At 42.1% G+C, this 25,528-nt stretch overlaps 2 protein-coding genes and 2 non-coding genes across 5 annotated transcripts in view; 3 read left to right on the forward strand and 1 right to left on the reverse strand.

Annotated features, from left to right (window-relative positions):
• Window positions 1–1,445: 1,445 nt before the first annotated feature.
• Window positions 1,446–12,256, forward strand: SDHAF1 (succinate dehydrogenase complex assembly factor 1). Its single transcript, XM_089694220.1, has 3 exons — window positions 1,446–1,518; window positions 7,308–7,656; window positions 11,989–12,256. Exon 2 carries the CDS (start codon window positions 7,328–7,330, stop codon window positions 7,586–7,588), a length of 261 nt encoding a protein of 86 aa, XP_089550346.1. The 5' UTR covers window positions 1,446–1,518; window positions 7,308–7,327; the 3' UTR covers window positions 7,589–7,656; window positions 11,989–12,256.
• Window positions 6,613–6,733, forward strand: LOC149448808 (small nucleolar RNA SNORA47). The gene has a single exon (XR_016315493.1). It is a non-coding gene; the product is annotated as a small nucleolar RNA SNORA47 (small nucleolar RNA).
• On the forward strand, window positions 9,309–9,427 carry LOC149448809 (small nucleolar RNA SNORA47). The gene has a single exon (XR_016315494.1). It is a non-coding gene; the product is annotated as a small nucleolar RNA SNORA47 (small nucleolar RNA).
• A 4,365-nt stretch (window positions 12,257–16,621) lies between the features above and the next one.
• The window catches only part of AGGF1 (angiogenic factor with G-patch and FHA domains 1), a 47,365-nt gene continuing 38,458 nt past the window's right edge, over window positions 16,622–25,528 (reverse strand). For both annotated transcript variants that reach the window (XM_089694215.1, XM_089694214.1), the window contains exons 11-14: window positions 23,900–23,982; window positions 22,396–22,523; window positions 21,331–21,430; window positions 16,622–19,523 (exon numbers count right to left, since the gene is read on the reverse strand). In XM_089694215.1, coding sequence (XP_089550341.1) covers window positions 19,332–19,523; window positions 21,331–21,430; window positions 22,396–22,523; window positions 23,900–23,982 — 503 coding nt within the window. In that variant the 3' untranslated portion in view covers window positions 16,622–19,331. The remainder of the gene's footprint in view (window positions 19,524–21,330; window positions 21,431–22,395; window positions 22,524–23,899; window positions 23,983–25,528) is intronic.

A 25,528-nucleotide genomic window follows, 5' to 3' on the forward strand; every position in this document is an offset into this window, starting at 1 on the left:
TGCTGTCAATGGGAGGAATAGTGCCACATTGCTGCTGTCAATGGGAGGAATAGTGCCCCATTGCTGGTGTCAGTGGGAGGAATAGTGCCCTATAGTTGGTGTCAGTTTGAGTGCCTCATCATTGGTGTCAGTGGGAGGAATAGTGCTCTGTTGTTGGTGTCAGTGGGAGAAATAGGGTCCCATTGCTGGTGTCAATGGGAGGAATAGTGCCAGATTGCTGGTGTCAGTGGGAGAAATAGGGCCCCATTGCTGCTGTCAATGGAAGGAATAGTGCCACATTGCTGGTGTCAGTGGGTGGAATAGTGTACCATTGCTGGTGTCAGTGGGAGGAATAGTACCCCATTGCTGGTGTCAGTGGGAGGAATAGTACCCCAATGCTGGTGTCAGTGGGAGGAATAGTGCCCCATTGCTGGTGTCAGTGGGAGGAATAGTACCCCATTGCTGGTGTCAGTGGGAGAAATAGGGCCCCATTGCTGCTGTCAATGGGAGGAATAGTGCCCCATTGCTGGTGTCAGTGAGAGGAATAGTGCCACATTGCTGGTGTCAGTGGGTGAAATAGGGCCCCATTGCTGCTGTCAATGGGAGGAATAGTGACACATCGCTGGTATCAATGGGAGGAATAGTGACACATTGCTGATGTCAGTGGGTGGAATAGTGCCACATTGCTGGTGTCAGTGAGAGGAATAGTGCCACATTGCTGGTGTCAGTGAGAGGAATAGTGCCACATTGCTGGTGTCAGTGAGAGGAATAGTGCCACATTGCTGGTGTCAGTGAGAGGAATAGTGCCACATTGCTGGTGTCAGTGGGTGAAATAGGGCCCCATTGCTGCTGTCAATGGGAGGAATAGTGCCCCATTGCTGATGTCAGTGGGAGGAATAGTGCCCTATCGTTGGTGTCAGTTTGAGTGCCTCATCATTGGTGTCAGTGGGAGGAATAGTGCCCTGTTGTTGGTGTCAGTGGGAGAAATAGGGTCCCATTGCTGGTGTTAATCGGCCCCAATGCTGACGTCATTAGTGGAAATTATGCCCCATTGTTGGTGTCAGTGGGAGGAATAGTGTCTTGTACCAGTGGGAGGAAAAGTGCCTCAAGGACCGGATAAAAGCAAAGGGTCGCAGTTTGGAGACCCCTGCTCTAGAATAGATCGCCGCTCCTTGTAATGACAGTGTTGCAGACAGCTGGTGGCAGCAGAGGGCGCACGCTGTGCTCTGGACAAAGACAACATGTAGTGACAGGTACGAACAGCTGAGGGCGCACAGCGTGTACAGACATGACCAGCTTGTAGTAAGACTGTGCAAGCAGCAGGTGGCATCTTGTCGTGAGAGTATACACACAGTAGGTGGCAGCAGAGTGCACGCTATGTGCTTTGGAAAGAGGCAACGTGTAGTGACAGTGCTCAGACAGCTGGTGGCAGCAGAGGGCGCGCTGTGTGCTCCGGATAGAGGAAGTCGTGTCTTTCCCCCTCTTGTGTAACTCGTTTTGTGTAACTTCCGGGAAGTTGTGTACCGCATGGAGTGGAAGGTCAGTGCGTGCACCGAATAGAGAGGTGTTTGTGGACACCGGCCCGGTATTTATGAAGTGGGGAGAAATGACAGACAACACATACACTTGTATGTTTCCAGCAGGGAGTGCTGGGAGTTGTAGTTCATGGACTAGGTGTAGGTTGTGCTCCCAGGAGTAGGCTGTGTTTGCCCTCACAGAGGTGATACATTATTCTCTATATGCAGTGATCTGTAGTGAATGCAGAGCTGACTGCTGCCCTCTACACCTCAGTACTGTCCTGGTAAATGGGACATAAGGATTCGTTCAGGAAGCTGCAGTCATGGATATCAGCAATCACAATGTATCCTTCAATCCCACCACACACCCTACAATCTCCTTTAGGCCTCATTCACACAGGCGCTGAGGCCCATAGTCTGAATGGGTGATGTGTGTATGTGGTTTGGTGCCGCTAACGCCCCCTATCAGTCAATCTTGGACAAGCGGCTGAGTCCACGCAGGCGCTGCATCCACATAGACTTGAATGGGCTGCCTGCATGCAGTTCCTGGGGGGCACAAGCTGCAGAAACACATAGGCCATTGATGGACTGCAGGCCCCAATCACCCCTGAATGAGGCTTTAGATCTACCAACAGCTCTTTAGTGTCAGGGCCTGTCTGATTGCAAAGTCTAGGTAGATCTGGATATGACATAGTTTTGGTAAATCTAAAGTTGATCGTAATGTGTATTTTTTGGAGCTTCAGATATCTGCCTGCAATAAACTGAGATCTGGACGACAATCAATTATTATTATTATTATACAGGATTTATATAGCGCCAACAGTTTGCTCAGCGCTTTACAATATAACGGGAGACAATACAGTTCAATACAAGAGGGATTTGAGGGCCCTGCTCCTTGGAGCTTACAATCTAAGAGGGAGGGGCTAGTGGTACAAAAGGTAGTAACTGCGGGGGATGGACTGGTTGGAAGAGTAGAAGATCCCATTCTTAGCTGACGGCAGGATAGGCTTCCCTGAAGAGATAGGTTTTCAGAGATCGCCTAAAAGTGAGCAGAGTAGGCGATAGTCTGTTAAATTGGGGTAGAGAGTTCCAGAGGATGGGGGAAGTCCTGGAGATGAGCATGGGAGGAGGAGACAAGGGAGCTAGAGAGCAGGAGGTCTTGCGAGGAGTGAAGAGTCCGGTTTGGGTGATATTTGGAGACAAGATTGGTGATGTAATTTGGGGCAGAGTTAAATGGCTTTATATGTTATTGTTAATGTTTTGAATTTTATCCATTGGGCAATGGGAAGCCAGTGGAGGGATTGGCAGAGAGGGGTGGCAGATATGGAACGGTTAGTAAGGTGGATGAGTCTGGCAGCAGCATTCATGATAGACTGAAGAGGGGATAGCCTGCGATGAGGTAGGCCAATGAGGAGGGAGTTGCAATAGTCAAGGCGAGATATAACAAGGGAGTGAATAAGTTGCTTAGTAGTTTCCGAGGTTAGGAACGGCCGTATCTTGGAGATGTTGTGGAGGTGAAGTCTACAAGATTTAGACAGTGATTGGATTTGGGGGTGATAGAACAGATGGGAGTCTAGGATTACACCTAGTACCCTGGCGTGAGGGGAGGGACTGATGATTGTGTTATCAATACAGTGAATCACACATAAGCATTGCTTGTTTTGCCAATGTGCTGCGTAAAATGAGCTTGTTATATTGAAATAACATCCACAATGTGCAGTGCTGTATATATTTATTGGTCCATGGTGCCCTATCTGTGGCCCTTTGGTGTGCGATGTGCAGCCCTCAGTCCTCATCAGTCTGTAGTGGGAACATTGATCATGATAACAGCATTGATGTCTATCAGCCTCACGTAACGTCCCTAGTGTCGTATGGTCTTCGGCAGCAGAATCCCCAAGTTAAAGTGTAGCAGGTCCACACTCTCTGACCCTCATTTCCTCTAATAGGTCTGCAGTTTCTGACAGTCCTCTCAAACATTTTATATATTGACCATTATGTGCGGCCCTTTAGTGATGTCAGGGGCTGCATTTGAACCCCCCCTGTAGCTCATAAGTTGGCTTAGATCACTGGTCTAAGTGTTTGGATTTTCTGATCAATGCCAGCAATTATTGATTTGTTCACAGGATTATTTCATTTGATTTTGTTGTATTGAATTGAAGATGAAAGGATCAGCTATGTTGTAAAGATCTGTCCATTTTTCAGTTAAAGTGACACTAAGCTCTGGTTTAAAAAAAAATGGAGGACATTACAAGGAGGAAGAAAAACACAGAAAGGAACTTGTTAAAAAAATAGATTACAGAGCCATTTATAAGTGGGGTTATTTTTTTTTTTAAGATTAAGGATATTGTTTACACTGATTAGCCACAACATTATGACCACCCATCTAAAATGGAGTAGGTCCCCCTTTTGCCGCCAAAACAGCTCTGACCCATCGTGGCATGGATGCTACTGTACTTCTGAAGGTATGCTGTGGAATCTGGCACCAAAACATCAGTAGCAGGTTTTTTAACAACTTTAGCCCTAAGCCATTTCTGGCATTTTTTGTTTACATTTTAAAATCAGTATTTTTTGCTAGGAAATGTTTTAGAACCCCCAAACATTTTATTTATATATATATATATATATATATATATATATATATATATATATTTTAAGTAGAGGCCCTAGAGCAGGGGTCTCCAAACTTTCTGATCAAAGGGCCAGTTTTCTGGTCTTCTGACTTTAGGGGTGCCGGACTGTAACCAGTGGGAGTGAAAAATGCAGCAGAAATAGTGTCCAATCATTGGTATCAGTAGAAGGAATAGCACTTTATTATTAATATCAATGAGAGGAATAGTGCCCCAACATTGGTGTCAATGAAAGAAAATTTGCCCCAATACTGTTGTCAGTGGAAGGACCTGTGCCCCAACATTGGTGTCAGGGAAGGACTGGTGCTCCAGCATTGGTGTCAGTGGCAGGAGTAGTGCACTATCGATGGTATTAGCGGGAGGAAAAGTTCCCCATTATTAGTGTTAGTGGGAGTAATAGTGCTCTATATTTTATATCAGTGGATGGAATTATGCCCCATTGTTGATGTCAGTGGCAGGAACAGTATCCCAATGATGGTACCAGTGGGAGGAAAAGTGCACCATCTATAGTGTTAGTGGAAGTAATAGTGTTCTGTAGTTCATATCAGTGGGAGGAATTATGTCCCAATGTTGGTGTTAGTAGAAGGAATGGTGCCTCATATCAGTGGGAGGAATAGTGCCCCAAGGGCCAGATAAAGGTAATCAAAGGGCCACAGTTTGGAGACCACTGCCCTTGAGAATAAATTGGTGGCGGTTTTTGCATTCTTTAATGTCACATGATATTTGCTCAGCGGTTTTTCAAACGCACTTTTTGTGAAAACAATACACTTTTCTGAATTTTATTGCAAAAAACACAATACATAACCCACTTGATTTGTAAAATATAAAAGATGATGTTATACTGAGTAAATAGATACCAAACATGTCACACTTTAAAACTGCACATGCCCATGCAACAGCCACAATGTTACTATTCATAGGTGACACTTAAAAGCCTTTACAGGTTACCACTTTAGATTTACAGAGGGGCTCTTGCGCTAGAATTACTACCCATGGTCTGGTGATTGCGGTGATACCTCACGTGTGGGATGATTGCTGTTTGCTTGTGCGATGGACCAAACTGTGTGTTCGCCTTTGTGCGCGGGGACACATACATTATTTTTTTTTTAAATTTTTTATTTGTACAATGTCAATTTTATTTTTTTAATCACTCTTATTGCTATCACAAGGAATATAAACATCCCCTGTGACAGCAATAGACACATGACAGGTATTTATATGGAGGGATCTGGAGGCTGAGTCACCAAAACCCTCTTAACTTAAAAACATTCAAAACATCAAGATCTGTGGTTTTGAATGCTTTCAGATTTTTAAAAATGCCTCCTAAAGTTTCAGAGTAAACCGAAAGTAATGTCAGGTCATTGCTTCCGGTTTACAATAAAGGAGAGCTGATCAAAGCCAATTCTGATTTTGTTCGGCTGTTCAGCCAGCCAGCAGATGTGCCAGTTGGTCAATCAGGACTCCCAGTGGGACAAGAGATCCCAGAAGAGTGGTGGGAGGCAGCTGGAGGGGCAACTTCCCTTCCCAATGCTTGTACAAGCATTTGAGCAGCTAGTAGCTTCTCCGATTACTTATACAAGAGAGCCGACCACCAGCTTTAAAAAAACGGCATTGGGGTGATGCCTGCAGCTGCAGGCACCAATCCAGTACAACCACAGAATGTCCAGCGGTGTATGGGTATGTCGCTGCTCCAGAAGTGGTTAAGTCCTGTAAGTCACACTGGGGGAGATTTACTAAAGCTGGTTCACTCAGAATCTGGTGCACCTATGCAAGGTAGCCAATCAGCTTCCAACCTTAGAACTACACCTGATTTTGCACTCTCCAGCTTTAGTAAATAAACCCGACTGCCTCCAACAGCTTGATTCTTCATATCATGCATCCTGGTGCCATCTTTTCCCCAGGTAAACAATGCACATGCTCCCAGCCATCTACATGATGTAAAAGAAAACGAGATTCATCAGACCACACCACCTTCTTCCACTGCTCTGTGGTCCAGTTCTGATGTTCGCATGCCCATTGTAGGCGCTTTCACTGTGGACACAGGTCAGCATGGGCACTCTGACCAGTGTGTAGCTATGTAGCCCCATACACAGCAAACTGCAATGTTTGCAGGTGTTCTGACAGCTTTCTATCAGAACCAGCATTAACTTTTTCAGCAATCTGAGCCACAGTAGCTCTTCTGTTTGATTGGACTACACAAGCCAACCTTCACTCCCTACACGCATCAGTGAGCCTTGGCCACCCATGGCCCTGTCACCAGTTCACCAGTTTTCCTTCCTTCGACCAGTCCTGCAGACAGGGAACATCCTATAAGAGCTGTTCTGACCCAGGCATCCACCATTACAATCTGATCCTTGTCAAAGTCCCTCAAATCCTTATGCTTTCCCATTTTGTCTGCTTTTAACACTTAATCAGCTTCAGGGACACCATGTTCACTTGCTGCCTAGTATATCCCACCAACTTACAGATGTCATTGTAATGAGAGCGTGTGGAGGCATGAGAAGGTGGGGCAGTCTCCTCTACTGCTTCTTACTGGTAATATCCTCCAACAGTAACATCTGCATTTGCATTTTATCTGCCTTTTCCTACTGGGAAATAGGCATGCATACTGCAGCTACATATACTGTAAATATATATATAGCTTAGTATATTTTAGGAGTTTACTTTTACTGTGTAATACATCTTATTGTTTAGCACTGCCAACAACTAGGGATTGTGTAACTGGGCCAGTTCCATCACTAGAGTGCTCAGATAGGAACTGGACCATTTAGTGTTGCCCGGGGTAGGTAAATGGCACTTGCCATGATGTAAGAACTAGTGATTACAATAAGATTTTCCAAATGCACAGTGAACTGGACTTCCTGTTGTGACAGTGGCCGGCCCCAGAAATTGCCTGCTATGCCTCAGCACTGTCAGCAGGTCACATGTTTCCCCATACCCAGAAGTGCCGGGCAGTGTCGCTGGCTGTGATGGAGAAAGCAGTGCAGGCAAGATTAATATGTAAGGGGTTTGGGGTACCCTTTGCAAGGGCAAGGTGATGTGTCTTTAAATAGGACATTACATAGATGTTCTCCTAGGTACAGGTAACCTAAAGAAATTCAGATATAATACAACATAGATTGTATTGGGGAGGCCTAACGATGCTAGTACAATACAATACCAATGTCTGTTTTTGCTTTCCTAGAATGCTGGTCCAGTGCTACAATGATAAGACATAGCAACCTCCAGAAACAAGTTCTCAGTCTGTATAAACAGTTTTTACGGGCTGGCAAAGACAAGCCAGGGTCCCTTCCCCAAATCCAGCATGAGTTCAGGAAGAACGCCAAGATCCCAAGGACTGATGTTATGCGTATTGAGTACCTGGTGCGCCGTGGCCGTAGGCAACTGGAACAGCTGAAAGATGTGAATACAAAACAGCTTGGGGTTTTCATCAGACCCCCTTCAAACCCATCTGGATCTGCATAAACCAAATCAGGATGGAATTTCTGCACATGGACTTGCCTTTGGAATACCCAGCATAATAATATAAACAGGTATTTGTCTGATTTGGCTTACATCAAAAGGTTTTCATTGGAGAATTGTGTTGAAATTAATGTTGGCTGTACATGTGAAAGATAAACAAGTGCTTGATCATTTGAAATGACCTTCTGCTTAAAACTATCATTTGATTGATTTGGTCTAATTTATTTGAAATTTTTCCTTTTTCAATAAAAATATTTGTGGTTTTGAATAATTGTACAATGCAGTACACTTCTGGAAGATGTGAATCTTTCATTGAAACTGTGTTATATCGAACACTGATATTGTTTCATGTTTGTCCAGCATTGGAGAAAAATTACCACTTAGGGGGTGTATTTAAGGAATGTGACATTCACCAAACATTACTGGTGCATGTGTTCTAAAGGATAAGTTCACCCTAAAAAATAATAATAATGCATGTTTTTTTGGCAGGTAAAAATTATTATTTTTTTTTTTTTGTCTTGGGAGCCTGTAAAGCATTTCACCCATGATCAGCAAATTGTGGGTGCAATGTCAGGCTCCTGCAGACTTTCAGTACACTGTCTGCCTGTAGTTCCGATAGGGGCAGGCAGTTACAGAAGACCAGGAAGCTCAATGGACTATGAGAGTTCTCACTAGTACCCTCGCGGTTCATGAAGAACCACAAGCTGCACTGTTTTCAAATTGTGACAGCAGGCGCAGGGAGAAGGAGGGGGTGATCAGGGGCAGAGGTGCTTAATGCTCAACATGTATACTCAGAATCCCAAGGGATATAAACCCCAGGGATCTGACTTTGCTATCATAAACCCTTACTCCAATGAAAAATGTGCTATCAAATAACCAAACAATAGGTGAAAGATTTGTGTATAAATAAATTGTGACACAAAATGAAAGAGAAACAAGTGTTCAGTGATGTAAACAGTCCAAAAATAATGTAGGTGATGATATTCTGTGACATCACAAATGTGCTCTTCCTCTTCACCAACTGAATGCACAGTACACTCACTGGAAACTGTTGACCCCTTTAATTGAAAAGGAAGTCAAGATGCACTTTATTTCACCAACTGGTAGCTTTCCGTAAGCGGCTATTGCACACCAATCGATCTCTAATATAATTTTAATATATTTTTTATATATATTTTCAGGTATTTGTTTGTGTGAGTGTAGGAACATTATTACGCTCAACATGTTACACCCCCTAATAAGTTGAGAAAGGTGAACTTATTCTGAATGTCACATTCACTGCTTTATAAGCAGGCCCCTAGGTGTCGGTGAAGTGATTTAAATGGGTCCTTTCCACGTCCTGACCCAGTGATCTGTGTTTCAGACATTCAGGAAATTTCATTAACAAATCAATTCCTTATAGGTAAGAGTTTTTAAAGTGAATTCCCATCCCACATATTGGTTGGTTCGTTGTTGGGTGGAATCTCAGTATCTGAAATAGTGTGTTTCCATACAGAAGCAGCAGAGTGGCACAGAAAGGCCCAATTTCCTGCAGCAGGTCTATATTGTATATCCAGAAAGAAAAAGTAGGGTTTTCATGTGCATTTTAATACCTAAATGTGTGTGAGATACCTAGAGTAAATAGCAAAGAAAACATGTATACTCATGTAAAATCAGATATATTTCCAATGAGGTTAAAATTCTGTTGCAAATGTGGATTCTATAAACCATAGTAATATTAAGGTGGAGGCATGAGAAGGTGGAGCAGTCTCCTCTACTGCTCTTACTGGTAATATCCTCCCAGAGTAATTTTGCATGTGCTTGTTAGTCTCCCATTCCTGTTGGGAATCTAAATTGCATTTTGCATTAACAACTTTATTGCCTTTTTTGGTTTCAAAATGTAATTAAAGCAGAACTTCACCCAAATGGGAAAATTCCGCTTATTTAACTCCCTCCCCCTCCTTTTTAACAATTGGGGGGGGTACCTGATTTTGACGGGTACCCCCTCCTACTTCCACCCGGATGCCTAGGTGATCCGAGCGGAATTTCAAACCCTTCACCAGCAGCCTTCCGTGACACATTACAGGTTCCAGAAGACTGTGGGACCATTTACAAAGCGCAGTGCGGCTCGCGTATGCACAGTGTAAAGCTGGTTTCCCTTGGTTAAGATTCTGGTGCCTGGACCCAAAACCCATTGAAGAATTGGCTTGGGTGAGGACAGTGCTGGATCCCTTGACAGGTAAGTGTCCTTATATTAACCCTTTCACCACCAGGTCCATATGCCAGGTACTGGTGCATCGCCAACCACCTCCCCCCAATGTGCCCGCTCCCACCATGTATGCGGGCCCAGGGAGAACCATGGTGGGTGGAGAGGAGAGCGAACGTACATCTTTCTGTGACCCCGGAAGGTGACATGTGTGACGTTATTTCTGGGTCGCAGCTGTCACTTTCCCTGGCTAGAATGCAATCTGCAGTGCAATACATCCAGTGAAACCTAGATTAGACATGCAAGGTCTTTTAGACCCTGGATGTCTCAATAAAAAGAACCTGTCACCTAAAAATCATCACATAGGGGAACTTTGTGTCCCCCGTGTGATGAATAAAAAAAGTTAAGAAAAAAAAAGTCTTTTTATTGCAAAATTGTTACAATCAAGCACATAACATCCCCCCCCCCCCCCCAAAAAATGTTGAGGCTCCCCGATATACGCACCCTATAAACGTAAATGCACACGGCAGGGCGCCTACGCGTGAAAACATCAATTGTGATACACATGTTACATATCGCTGCGCATGCAAGATTGAGCGCGATAATTATAGCAAGAGAGCTCCTCTGTAATATTAATTGACCTATAGGGGCTTTTGAAGTGTTGCCTATAGAAAATATAGGGTACTGAAGTTTGTTGCACACAAATTTAAGGTTTGATATGTTGAGTATCTGTTTACTCACCACAACTCTATCTTTTATGGTTTACCAAAAATTAGGTCACTTTGGAGTAATATCGTGTGACACAAAAAATTGGAACTACGACTCTCTAGGGTATCTGCATTCAGAAAATATATAAGGTTTGGCACAAAGAATTACTGAGCACAGCAGCCTCCCAAACTCTGCTGTCACAACCACTTCTGACAATGGTTCAGTACTTGTGGGCAGTTTTAAAGGATAAGTTCACCTTTGGGAACATGTTACATGTTCCAACTGTCTTTAGGGTGGAACATGTAACATGTACCCATAGCCGCAGCCGCTGCCCCCTCCCTATGACAGATAGTACGGGGAGAAATCTCACCGTACTATCTGTCAAAGTTGAAAACAGCGTGGTCGTACGGGGCTCCGCCCACACGGCCACATCATTCACTCACGGAATTGAAAATCCGTCAGCCTTAGCAGCTGTTGGCTTGAAGTTTTCAATGAACTACCACGGCGCCGTGGCAGTTCATTGAAGCTTCCTGTCAGTATATCTGCTTGCTCATACATCCCGTACGGCAAGCAGATATTCTGACAGGTCTGCAGGAGACCTGCATGGCATCAGCGATCTACTGATCACTGGTACAATGCTTTCCAGGCTCATGTAGACAAAAATAAGAAATGCACACTTTTTTTTTTACCTGCAAAAAAATACCAAAAAGGTGAACTGCTCCTTTTAAAGCTTGCTCCAAAGCCCCTCCCTACACATTCCTATTTGCTGTTCGAACAGCATGGTATTTAACTGTGGCATATTGGTGGTTTTATTCTTCTCCAGTGAAGAACCTCTGTAAAAGATCAGTTCACCTTTTTCCAAAAAAAAATGAGAAGGTGAACCGACAATAACCCCAAGTACCCCCCTTGGTTATTGTGATTCTCCCACCTTTCACCAGCCTCTTTAGCTGGTATAATGGACCGGCACTTTAAAACTTTATTCAACAGTGCTGGAGGCTCTATAGCATTGGTGTCAAACTGGCGGCCCTCCAGCTGTTGCCAAACTACAAATACCATGAGGCATTGCAAGAGTGAAAGTTACAAGCATGACTCCCAAAGGCAGAGGGAACATGTAACATGCTGGAGGGATGCCAGTTTGACACCCCTTCTCTATAGCAACATATTGCTTGCAGTAGTGCGCACTGCAAGGATTCTCATTGGTCAGTGTGATCACTTGGCCAGTGCACACCAGTGAGTGTTTGCAGTTGCTCACATTATGATGCTACACTGCATCTGGTGCTGTGTAGTGATGCTTTAAAGTGTCAAACCTTTATACTGGCTGGAAGGGGTGGTGGAACATGGTGATCACATAAGGTACATGCAGCAGGCATCGGGGGCTGGGAAAATTGAATGATTTCACCTTTTCATTGTTTGTGCAAAGATGAACTAACCTTTTAACACGTTAAGATGCATGTAAGTCATAATGAGAGGCACTTCTGTGATGTAACTGTTTTATGTGTTGCATTCTTAGGTTTGGTCATGCGGGATACAAGAGGATGATGTGGAAACCTGAGTTTGTACACAACGCTTTCACTGACATGGAAAGACGAGCTCTCTTGTTACTGCTATGAATGCAGCATGAAGACGTACATTAAGGATGATGGCTGCTGCATCATGTCTAGATAGATCAAAGAACCTTTGGCCATCCTGACTCATCTGAACTGTTGTAATTGCTTCACTTAACATATCTGTACATACACCCGTACAGAATTCCTAACATTATAGAGTATATATTTGTATGAGTTTCTCTGGATCTTTTTTTTTTTTTTTAACAATGTTTTCAGATGCATGATGCTACTGGTGAGCTGGAAGTAAGGCAAAGAGACAGAAGAACACAGTCATGGTTGAGGTGAAAGGCAAGCAGAGAATTGTGGCCCTCAACACCACACTTGCAAAATAAATCCACCCAATCAGCCCTTTGCCTTGCAGAGGTAATGGCTACAAGAAGCACCCTCTTGTAGGAGATTGAAGGAATATCTTTAATAGGTTTAAACAGTAGTTTCTGAATCAAATCAGATTCGAACCCCACTGAGTCATTGGGGAGTAGATGAGATAAGCTACTAGGGTGACCCCTGTACCAAAGATCTTCGTCCAAGAGTGAGAGGCCAATGGTGTCTGCAACAGACTAGACAGGACAGAAACCTGATTCTTGATATAGTGGTGAGAGCCATTTGTTGGTCCAGACCCAGCTGCAGGAAAGAAAGAAACTCCTGGGGTGGAAGCTGTTAAACATGAGCCTTCCATATCTGATGACAGACTAAAATCTGACACCCCAGTGTCTGAAGGTTCTCCTGTGGATGCCAGTGGTAGCATCCTGTCTTGGCTCCCCATCCACCTGTATAATCTGTCAGTTTCTCAGATAAGCCTTCCTTTTCATGAAATTGTGTCTCCACAAAAATGTAATATATTGCAGCTTACCAATCCTTAGATGTGATGGCTGCATTCGTTTTTTTCAGGCTTTTTTCCCTTTATTTTAGTTGGTGATCCAGACAGTAACATACAGCACTCCGTCTTAAGGTGTCTGCATTCTGGATGAATTCGTAAAGTAGACATTTTTGGACAGCAACATTGATAGTCTAGCACAGTGGTGGGCAACTTTTTTTTTTCAACTGAGCCAAATCTCGCCAAAACCACGATTGAAATTTATTTTGAGAGCCACATTTTTAAAACTGAAAATACATCCCCCATATAGTAATTCATCCCCCATATAGTAATTCATCCCCCATAGTAATTCATCCCCCCTATAGTAATTCATCCCCCCTATAGTAATTCATCCCCCATATTAAGTCCCCAAGTCCCCCCTGTGTCAATTCACTTACCTTTGCTCCGCGCGTTCCTCTCGCCGTGTTCCCGCGCCATCTTCAGGGCGGACTGTGAGAGGAGAGGAGTTCGTCACGCTGCCCCGCCTACATCCTGACAGCCAATGTGCCGGGCGCCCGAGAGGATGGAGGGGAGCGGGCGCCCGAGAGGAGGGAGGGGAGAGGGCGCCCGGCACACAGAAGAGCCGCATTAAATTGTGTAAAGAGCCGCGGCTTGCGGACCACTGGTCTAGCAGATTGGGAGGGACTTGACTAACATTGTAGTTGAATTCTAGCTAATGCATTATAAGCAGTTCGTTTTTTTGTTTTGGGATAAATGTTTTACATAAAAGCTGACCGTTGTAAGCACCTCTGCCAATGTTAAATAGTTTCTCAACCTTAACTGCTTCTTTGGACAGCTTGGTCTGTTGAAGCAGAACTCAACCCTTCTATTCTTTACAGCCAATGAAGCTGCCATCTAAGCCTTTGTTTTTGATGTGGTGCTGCACATGTGATCAACTATGACCCCAGCCAGAAATAAATATAAAAAGGATCCCCCTGCGCTCCACAGAACCTTGTAACCAAAAGTTAGCTGCTATCACCTATTCTTTATACCTTAAGAAATGTGCAAACAAATTATATATATTGTGATGAAGCGCTCAACTTATATATAAAGTGTAAAATACCTCCTTCCAAAATTATTATAAAATAATCAAAATACACAGAAACTTAATTGTCATCAATCTATACAAGATAACTAGTGCAAAATCCCCACACACAAAATGATAGGCCCCCTAGTGGTAAATTGTGATAATCAACTAATAACACTTTAACTGTGCAAAGTGATGAATATATCCAATTATATAAGAAAACAATTCAAAATCAATTAAGAAAACTTGTGATGCCACACTGTGCAAAATAATAAAAGTGTTCAATACACAGTGGTTATAACTTCACTCCATGCTGCAATTGTGCTCTTCGTGATACTCTGATGTGACTCCCCTGACTTTAGCCAAAATGCCCCCTCACCTTCCACATTCGACCCTTGCGGGTCACAAAGCCTTAAATATATAATATCTCTGCCAGGTTGTTCATACTCCACTGACTCCACCGACTCAATTAAGATCCTCCTCCAAGCAATGAATTCCTCTCAGATCACTTCCCTCACAATATAGACTCAAACACAGGGCGTATATGCAAGAAAAAGACAGACCTCCATAGTGCAACACTGTTTTAATGCACTTAAAGATAGAAAACAAATAGCACTCACATATCCTCCAACAGAGAGAAGCAGTTTCTATCTTTAAGTGCATTAAAACAGTGTTGCACTATGGAGGTCTGTCTTTTTCTTGCATATACGCCCTGTGTTTGAGTCCATATTGTGAGGGAAGTGATCTGAGAGGAATTCATTGCTTGGAGGAGGATCTTAATTGAGTCGGTGGAGTCAGTGGAGTATGAACAACCTGGCAGAGATATTATATATTTAAAGCTTTGTGACCCGCAAGGGTCGAATGTGGAAGGTGAGGGGGCATTTTGGCTAAAGTCAGGGGAGTCACATCAGAGTATCACGAAGAGCACAATTGCAGCATGGAGTGAAGTTATAATCACTGTGTATTGAACACTTTTATTATTTTGCACAGTGTGGCATCACAAGTTTTCTGAATTGATTTTGAATTGTTTTCTTATATAATTGGATATATTTAACACTTTAACTGTGCAAAGTGATATTAGTTGATTATCACAATTTACCACTAGGGGGCCTATAATTTTGTGTGTGGGGATTTTGCACTAGTTATCTTGTATAGATTGATGACAATTAAGTTTCTGTGTATTTTGATTATTTTATAATAATTTTGGAAGGAGGTATTTTACACTTTATATATAAGTTGAGCGCTTCATCACAATATATATATATAATTTGTTATGACCCCAGCCATTTGATGTCTTGACAGTTTGGTTAAGAGTACAAGCAGTTGTGACCGTTATCATTCATGGGATGCCTTGAATGTAACAGGTTTGGGAAAGTTAATTGGTTTATTTCTGCTTTAAATGAAGTTGAAAAATAAACTTACTATCTGCATCACCAGGTGAAAAATTTAAAAGGCTAAAAAGAAGAATGCAGACACCACATCTAAGAATTGGTGAGCTGCAATTTACTACATCTTTTGTGGATTAATGAAGCTTGGGTGCAAGTTGTGGTATACCAGGACTACAAAATGGAGTTTTGTGCCTCACCTCGGCCCTCCTGTGTCACTGCACAGGGTAACAGATTCTTCTGAATCAAGATGGCATTTGCCCAGGTCCTGTGACAGTACAGTTCCCAGGGCTTTATTCCAACCTGTTCACCAGAATGGAGCATTGGCCCTATTCTGGATCTTAAGAGTCCATGCGCAGCAGGTGGCTGAGTTTATGGGCATTTGCTTTTATAAGCCTTTTTTTCTAAAGCATTCCCTTCCGCTCATTTTTCACCATAATCAATGTACATATGAAACAGCTGAACGCTCCTAAATGCTATGTTTATGTGCCTCAAGTGGTTTTTTTCTGTCTGAAAGCTCCTGTAAAAAACATGATTCTGATTTTTTTTTTTTTTTTTCAGCCTGAAAACTCTTCTCTGCAGATATGCCTTTAAACTCCCTATTGTGTACTGACAAATAGAATAGCAGAGCTGCTTATACAGACCAAAAGAAAAAAAAATAAACCTCTAAAGCCTGTATAAGCAACATTTTTTTTTTTTTTTGCCCAGTATGCATGAACCTTTAGGCTCCGTTCTCATCTGGTGATTTGGGATCACGCGTGGAATCGTGGCACGTTTGTGTGCCATTCATCTTTAATGACTCCTCGAATGTGGTGCAGCTTTTCTGCGATTGGCATGCAGCAAACTGCATTGCATGAAGTTTGTCACCCAAAAGGAGCTTCTTTTTGGGCAACAAGCTTTGTGTGATGCAGATTTCCACACAGCAAAGCTGCACCGCATTTGAGGTGCCATTGAAACTGAATAGCAGACAAACGCTCGTGCCACGTTTTGCTATGATTGCTGTGCAATTTGGAAGTGGGCAGAAGATTCTTTGTGATCCCAATTTGCCAAATGTGAACGGGGCCTTAATGTCTTCATTTGAGTTCAAAATGGAATCTATGAAATCCATCATTACCTCCCTCGCCAAAAAGACTTTTGCTTGGGTATATTAAACAAATTGCCATCACCCCCTCCCCCATACAAGCTCCAAACTTTACCTTGCTTTTGGAATCTGCAGGAAATTATGGTTTGACCATTATGTTGTAAAAAAAAAAATAAATAAAACAGGATACTTTATTTTTAAGAAAAGTATGTGGTTTATTAAAATTACATGTGCGGTTTTAGTTCATTAAAATTGTGTAAAATTCTTCACAGAAGAAAATCAAATATGATGACATTTGCTAAGGCAATATGAGGTATTGGACTTTGCAATTGTACAGAACTTAGGACGTGCTTTAAAAAATCCTTCTACCTCTACGGAACATGAATAGAAAAAAATAATTACAAATCAGTTCTTTCTTCGGCAGCATTCTGCGTAAAGGTAGAAGACAGACAAACGTAACAATTCATTATTTATTGCTAATGATATGTCAAAGCAAACTATTTCCTTCACTAACATATGCACCTGCTGGCATCAGTTACATACAGTGCTGTGTTCCGGAAGTGGTGCAGGGATTTCCGTCCTCTGTTCCGGAACAAAATCGGGTTGAGCTGAGCGCTGCTCAGCCATTCAGAGGAAGCCTTGTATTCTAGGAATGAATACAAGACTTTCTCTGGCAAAAGGGGAAGATCATATGATATCATCTGGTCTTCTCACCACCTCAGCCTACCAGAGGAAGCCTTGCATTCATTCATTCAAAAAAAAAAATAAAAAAAATACAAGCCTTCCTGTGAATTTCTGAGCAGCGCTCAGCCACTCAGTTTTTCCAGGAACAGGATGGAAGATTCCTCGAACTGCTGCAGGAAAACCGCACGGTATACTGTGTACATAGCTGAATCTACATACGGTTTATTTCGCGCCCCCAGCTGGCGCATGTGTTAGTGAAGGAAATAGTTTGTTTGGGCAAGCTTCATCCAAGTAAGATAAAGGAAAGGTGGAGTTCAGCGTTAAAGATGAGCTCCAGGCAAAGAGCTGAATACACGATGTAGATATATTTACAGTATAGCCAATCATTCCAGATATTTAAACAGCAGGGAAGGGATGCAATTTTTTTTCTTTTCTGCTGCAGTTTCACTTGCAGTTACAAATCCACCCACCCTCAGCCTGTGACTGGACAGTAGACAGGAGTGACATACTAATGTGCTCATCTCTCTCCTACCAACATATGAAGTGGATAGCTAATGAATAGAGATCTGCATTAATTTATGTTTGCTCGAAGTTCAGCATAAAATTGTGAGTTCAATGACCATTTAAATCTCAACTTCAAAGCTTTTTTTTTTAAATGAAGTCTCAGGCTCCGTTGCATTGGACAGATTTTCTTTCATTACCTGCCCCAGTGCTAGGGACAGATAGGCAAATCTCTCCAACATTTTTTTGGAGTGGAAAAGCTTAGAACCTTGAGAAGAATACTATCCAATGGAGTAAGGGAGTTTTGTGTTCTTAAATTTGTATATGCTGGAAACTACAGCTATTTCTTTCATGCAGGTAAGTGGTTGTGCCATTTATCTGCCCCCTCTTCCATTCACAAAATACCAGTATTCTTTAAGTTATTCGCACAACACAGCATTTTTGAATGGAGAGGGGGGCTGGACAAATTACATGATTGTTTCCCTGTGTGAGACACATTTATGAATTGCAATAATCTGAACACACCCAAGGTAACTTTTTGCATACAAAGGAATGTGAAAAAGATCTGTGGCTGGAGTTCTGCATTAAAGTTGTTTACAAACATGATATAAAAGGGCAACAGATGGAGCTGTAGCTTCCAGCGCTTTGCACACTAAATCCAATAATGTAAGGATGAATATATTAATAACCACATCTAGATGGAGCAGTGATGATATCCTTTTAGCACTTCAGACCGAAGGGAATTTCCAGGCAAAACACATTCAATACTATTAAAAAGCTATTTATCTATTCTGATCTTTCCCCCCCATTTAAAGTAGAACTTTGCCCAAAAGGTACCTGCTTCCACTTCCAGCCAGATTGCCTTGGCGATCCAGACAGAAGTTTAAACTAAAAACTGCTCCACCCAGAATTCAGGCTTGAAAAGCCACACAAAGATCCATGGTTTTGCAGATACACAACTACATGCAGCTCTCAGGACCCTGATACCTCAATGTCATCGTGAGAGTTTCCAGATCAGGATGATTTTCATTAGTGGTCTTAAAATATATCATCAGCAGGTAAGTAATACGGTCACAGACAGGGCAACCACATATTTGGCTGCTGTACTACAAGCCACAGTAAGCAAACTCAAAGTTTCTGGAAACTCAGTTTGTATGTTATAGTATATCTAAACCCAAGAACAAAAATGTAATGCATTGCACCTTTCCAATCCTTCGATGTGGTGGCTGCATTAGTTTTCTTTTTTCAGCCTTTTTTCCTTTACTCTCACCTGGTGATCCTGCCAGTGACACATCTTGTCCTAGAGTGAGAAGGCTCACTCAGAGTACTTTGCATGGAGGAGTGGTGTTGTAACTCTAGGACAAAATGTGTCTTAGGTCTGCAGAACACCCCATCCTTTTCTCCATAAATAGGGGTGGTGATCTGTAGAGAATCAGTAACAATGCTGAAAACTGTGCAGCACAGGCAGAGAGCATAGGAAGTTGTCAGCCTACTGGATTTCTGTCAGGATGTTTTTATTTTGCGGTTATTGAATAGATAGAACACATGCTTTCAACAGTACATTTCACACAGCAAAAGGGGAAAAAAATATGAAAAGTTAAATTTGTACTTTACATATGCCTGCCAAATGCTGCCCCAGCTCTGGCTATTCATGGAAAAGTTATATGCTGCAATTATATAAATATTTAAATAAAATTCTAATGAATCCACTGGGGCTATTGTGTGCTCTTGACCCAGGAGGAAGCTTTCTTTACTTTGGGTTTTTCCTCCTTCTGGAAATTCTCTGCATATCTTTCTCTTGCTTTTTCCCAATTCTTCTTGTTGTGTGATGGATTCTGTATGTCTTCAATGGAGGTTGCGTTGTTTGTCCCCAGACCAGCCTGCTTCTTATGCAGCTGGAGCTGAATCTGGTATAGTAAAGAAAGTTTCATCAGTTCAGTAAACAGCTGAAGTATGACAGGACAATCCAGTGTGAGTGTTCAGAAAAGGCATATCAGCATAATGTACGGAATTAAAACAAATGATTAGTAAAATGTTGATTAGTCAGTATAGAAAATCATAGTTCACAGCTGAACTATGATTTTCTATACCGACTAATTAACAACATTTTACTAATCTTTTGTAATTGCCTATTGATTTATTCCAGAATTAACCACTTCCCGTCCGGCCCATGTATATAAACGGCCAGATGGGAGCAGTGCAGGAGTGGGTGGCCGTATATAAACGTCCTCCCTTCTCCGCATACTCCCCTGGAGCGCGCGGCACCACGATCCAGTGTCTGCTCTGTCCAGAGCATCGATCACTGTACAGGACCTCTGTGTAAGGTCCCAGTCATGTGATCACTGATTGGCCAATCAGTAATCATGAATAGTAGTAAGCATGTCACTTCTGACATCATTGCCTACTACGTGTGAAATATGTGAATGATCACAGAGGTCACATGGTACAAGTCTATTCACAGCAGCCTTGTACCATGTGACAAGCTGTGACCAAATCACAGCTCACACGGTATTTCTCGATGGCTGCAAGAATGCAGCCAGAGAAAAGGAGAAATTATTGCTTTTACAGCTTTTATGGGTGTAAAAGCAATCTGTAAAAACCAAAAAAAATCATCACCCCCAAATAGTACAGTGTCTCTATGGTGACACTGTACTGCTAGGGTGACAGTATGTTAAAAAATAAAAATGTAAAAACAAATTTAGAAAAAATATAATTTTTGGTTATAAACTACTTTGGGTTATTTTTTTTTACTAAAAAGATAACAATACATTTTGGCCAAGATTTATGAAGAAAGATTATTTACTTGCAAAATATTATAAGAAAAACACTTTTTTTCAAAAATTTTGGACCTTGTTATTTATATAGCAAACAAAATAAAAATCCCAGTGGTGAAAAAATACCACCAAAATAAAGTTTTATCGGTCTCAAAAAAATGCTAAAAAATTCATATGGGTACAGAGCTGAAAGCTGAAAATTGGCCTGGACAGGAATGGGGTGAAAGTGTCCATGTCTGTAGCTCCTACTCTCCTGAGCAAGGAGAGCAAACTAACATTGTGGTTGTGACAAAGCATAATTTCCAAATTCCAATCTTCAGGAGGGTGGAGGAGAGCAGTGAGGAGAGTGTGCATTTTAAATACATAAAATGATTTTCTTAAAATTTTCATTTTTTGCCATCTGTGTCTCACTAGAGAGATTTCCCTTCACTCCTTGTTCCATATACTCAACAGAAAGAAAAGGATATGTTTTCAATGTCAGGAAAATCCCCTCCTAGCTGTAATGGAAACAAGTGTTCCTGCTGGATGATTTCCACTCTCCTCCTGCTCTAGTGGCAACTCAAAATTGTGAATATACCTTCATTTTCATTCCTGGTGACTATGGCAATTAGAGAGTGCAAGTATCTCTAAAGGGGACACAAACAGTTGTAAAAATTTGACAGTGATTAAATCTCAACACCATTCTATCCAAACCAATTAAAACGTTTTGCCTTTAGTTATGCTTTTATGTATTAAAGTAAAGTTTTCATATAATTTTGGAGATGGGATTGATCTATCTAAACAGACATAATTGCCTCTTACCTTCCTTTGGTAAAATCTCTACATCTGCATCCAAACACTTTAAAACTTAGCTGTATTAACAATGTACAGCAGTGTGTAGTGCCGCTTTGATTAATTGTGGGAATTAAATAAAACAATACACAAGTGAAACATAACTTACGGGATCTCTCATGCCATCGCCAGTCTTGCCCAGCCCTTCACCTTTTTTCCACCCCATCTTCTCAAGCATTTTTCTTCCTTTGTTACTGTCACTGATTTCACTGTAGAAAAGAAAACCACAAGTCACTTTACATTCACTGGTACTGCACCACACTTACTTTTACTTCCAGACATTTCTAGGCCTCATTTCATGTAGGATTGGGATCTTAGCTATAGTCTAGGAAATAGTGGAAATGTACTGCCCAGTTTTCAGCAGCCACTGCTGTAAGTTATGGAATTAAAAGTAAAAGTTTTCACTGCTTGCTTTTTTTGCCCCCACTGTATATATACACTCTATTGTCAAAGGTTTGGGGAAACTATAGGCATTAATGTGAAGATGCAGTTATAGGAGTCTTTGAACTTCTGTGAAGTACGAGATTATTGAATGGTTTTTGGGAATATGTGCCCACTCGCCCCTTTTGGGAGGTCAGATACTGATGTTGAACTTGAAGACCAAGCATACAATTGCTGTTCCAATTCATCCAAAGCTGTTCAACAAGGCTGCGGTCAAGGCTCTAAGCAGACCACTCCAGTTCCTTCACAGTAGACTTATCAAACCGTATCTTTATGAAGTTGAACAGTCATGCTGGAACAGAAAAGCCTCCACCAAACTGTGGCCACATAGCTGGAAGTGCACAACTGTTTAAAATGACTGAGTGCTGGAGTATGAACAGTATCCTTCAGTGGAAACATAAGAACTCAAGTTTTAGGGGTGTCCGTGAACCTCCATTTATCGGATTTCTCTTATGGTCATACAGCCTTGTGGTAGTATAATCGTGCAGATAAAACAATGACAAATCACAAAGAAATTATGGGGGTTATTTACTAAAACTGCATGCTGCAAAATCTGATGCAGCTCTGCATAGAAACCAATCAGCTTCTAGGTTTGACAAAGCTTGACTGAAAAGCTGAAATTAGTAGCTGATTGGCTACCATCCACAGCTGCACCAGATTCTGAGTGCACCAGTTTTAGTAAATCACCACCTATAAGTCACTGGTAGCTGTGCTATATCATGATGAAGCTTACACATGTACAGATGCTGGAGCATCCTCTCTCTGGAAGGTACCTTCACTTCCCACCACTTCACGCCGTCTGCTTGCTCTGTCTTTGTACTTGGGATTGTTCAGCACTTTGCTGTCTTCTTGGTCTACACCCTAATAAGGGAGAAAGAGGGTACCTACCATCAGAGTCTACAAAAACATAGGAAGAGAGCTTAGCTATATATCACCCCAAGAACAGGCACCTTTCACAAAGAAATTTTATTCTTTGCTTCTACATGTATTAATCAGAGTTACAAATATTATTGCTGAGAGCCTGAAATAAAATGTATCGAAAACTACAAAAAATAAAAAATACAATCAAAAAGAATATGGTCACATTGGGGAGTTTCCTTTTGCTTCCTGTTACCGAGACACATCAGGAAATGAGAGGGGTGACACCATCCAGGGCTGCCATCGCTTGGGGGTTAAGTCGGGAGAAGGCATTAACCATAACATCCCTGTCGGCGGTTGATGCAGCACTTTGAGTGGATCCATGGCGATGAGGGCAGTCAGCAGCCGTTCCAGGCAGCTTCCCTAATGGGGACTTCAGCACCAGGTGACACCAACCCTAGAGACGCCACTGGGGGAAATGACCTCAAACGGTCACTGCAACAGGTGTCAACCCCATAGGAAGATTTCTCCTCTCTTTCTGTTCTGGTAAAAAACTAAAAAAAGGTTGGATTTCTCATCACTCTGCCCAGGAACAATAGAGTGAGTGCCTATCCCCAGGTGGAAAAGAGACAGCAATAAACATCTGGGAAAAGTTTTACACTTGTACACTAAACAAATTAGCAAAAAAAATAAAACAAATAGTGTGTGTGTGTTCTGGGTTTAGGGACACTTTAAATTTCAAAATGCCAAATGTGATCACTTTCGGTGGGGGGCCCATGGAACCCAGCTCACCTTGGAGAGGTGGGGAAACCCCTGTCTCCGCTCCCCATATCCCTTCTATGTGTAAGTCACCCTGTGCCTGTTAGGGGTGCAGGGTGATCTGTCCTAATATTGCGTAGACATGTCTAGGAGATAGGTGGGGTGGGGGTTGTGGATTGTTTGGCCTTATGTGGTTGCATCCCATGGTTCTATTGTGTGTCTGGTTTGGGAGCAAACTATTATGGGATGTATGCGTTTGTGTATTAGCTTAGTAGGGGGGGGGGGATCTCCAGCAGCCCTCCCTCCTGATGGGACTGTCTGCTGGTGTAAAGTTTGAATACCTGTGTGTCTTGTTGCTAAATGTAGATTGCCCCACCCTGTGTCATTACGCAGGGAGGGGGGATTGCCCCCTGAGTATATATATCTTGTATGTGTGTTCAAATAAAGTAGTCTACCTCCTGGTTTATTTCAAGACTGGTGTCGTCTAGTCTTGTATGGTCTGCTGTTGTGTCTGTTGTCGGTGTTCGGGTGGGAAAGCTGTAGTCTAATGAAGTACCCAAGCTCAGCCTGGGGTCGGTTGCGTTACACCAAACAATACTCACTGACTGACTATCTCTTACCTGTAAGCCATATTTTTCTCTGATTTTTTTAAGTCCACGTCGTCTCAGAATTTCCTTTTCTTTCTTACTCAAGACAGGGCCAACTGTACATGAAAGAAAATCCAAAGTATTCCGCATATTAAACACAAAACTGCTGATCCCATCAACTATTTCCTACACTAGCAGGTACGCCCATTGGGAACATTGTATAAACTTTATGCAGCCTCCGCTACATACAGTATACGACCTTGACTCTTGGTTCCCATCTCGCACTTGGAGCAAAATAGTCAGGCTGAAGAGTGCTTAGGAAAAAAGGGGGGGGTAGCCACCTAACATGACACGTAAATATGTGTCATATAAATATCTCCGTCTCACTAATGATTAGTGTGGATTTATAAACCCAGATACTTAGCAGAAAACATAGCAGTATGACGAGTGCAGTACTGCTCACACAAAGTGGTTATTAGAAAATCCAAGCGGAGTAATATAATAAGTATTAACAAAACAAGTTTTATTCGATCACATGGATCATACTGAGGTTAGACAGAGACATGGTAAACAATGTCTTACCATGTCTCTGTCTAACCTCAGTATGATCCATGTGATCGAATAAAACTTGTTTGTTAATACTTATTATATTACTCCGCTTGGATTTTCTAATAATCACTTTGTGTGAGCAGTACTGCACTCGTCATACTGCTATGTTTTATGAAGAGTGCTTAGCCATTCATAGAAAGAAGTTTTGTATTCTATCAATGAAGTTTTGTATTCTATCGATGAATACAAGACTTCCTCTGACTGGCTGAGGTAGAAAGGTGGACCAAGGACATCATGATCTCGGCCCCAGTTAATCAGAGGAAGCTTTATATTCATTGATTGAAAACAAAGCTGCCTATGAATGGCTCAGCCCGACTCTTGTTCCAGGTTTGAGGTCTCGTCTCATCTCATACACAGAACACAAAACTGCATACTGTATGTAGCTGAGGCTGCATACAGTTTATAAGGCTACATCCCTTGCCTCATTTAAAATGGTTGAATGCCTCAGACATGAAATCTGAACAAAGTACATACTTCTATAGTGTTTACTTGCCTCTCTCCAGACCACTAAGTGTCACTTCTCTCTGCTGTCTAGGTCCTCTGCTATCAGCATGAGTCACTTCTGACAAGTTTTTCTTGATACCAAGAGCTAAAAAGATGACAGGGGAGGGGTCTCCAGGACACAGCTTGTGATTGACAACCTTAGCTCTGTTCCTGTGTGCTGGATGTCCCTTCTCTCCAATAAGAGCTCTTGTATAGTGTGTATCTGCAGCTCCCCAACCCATGCTTTGTGAGTCTGTGAAAAATCCTTTTCATCTCTTGAGTTTTACAAGGATGTACAGGACAAAATCGCTACAGGTAAACAAGTACAACTTGTGCAGGATGATTTGTTTCTATCTTTGTGTATCACCTGAGGCAAGCCACTTCAGTGGGTATGAGTAAGGGTTTCCAACCACTTTAACTATCAGCCAGAGGATTCCCTGGCCAAAAGCTAAATGTTAAAAAAAAAAAAAAAAAAAAAAAAAAAAGGGCAGGGGATACAGATGATGTCATTGCCCAAATATGGACAAATCCCAAATTTGAGAAATGACTCCTCACTGCAAGGAAGGAGCC

Source organism: Staurois parvus, unplaced genomic scaffold (genome assembly GCF_062004578.1).
Source record: "Staurois parvus isolate SC_StPar_1 unplaced genomic scaffold, SC_StPar_1.0 ptg000656l, whole genome shotgun sequence".
In the NCBI taxonomy this organism is placed as follows: Eukaryota; Metazoa; Chordata; class Amphibia; order Anura; family Ranidae; genus Staurois; species Staurois parvus.

Coding starts and splice junctions, on each gene's coding strand:
- SDHAF1 (XM_089694220.1), top strand. CDS start 7,328: ATGATAAGACATAGCAACCTCCAGAAACAAGTTCTCAGTCTGTATAAA.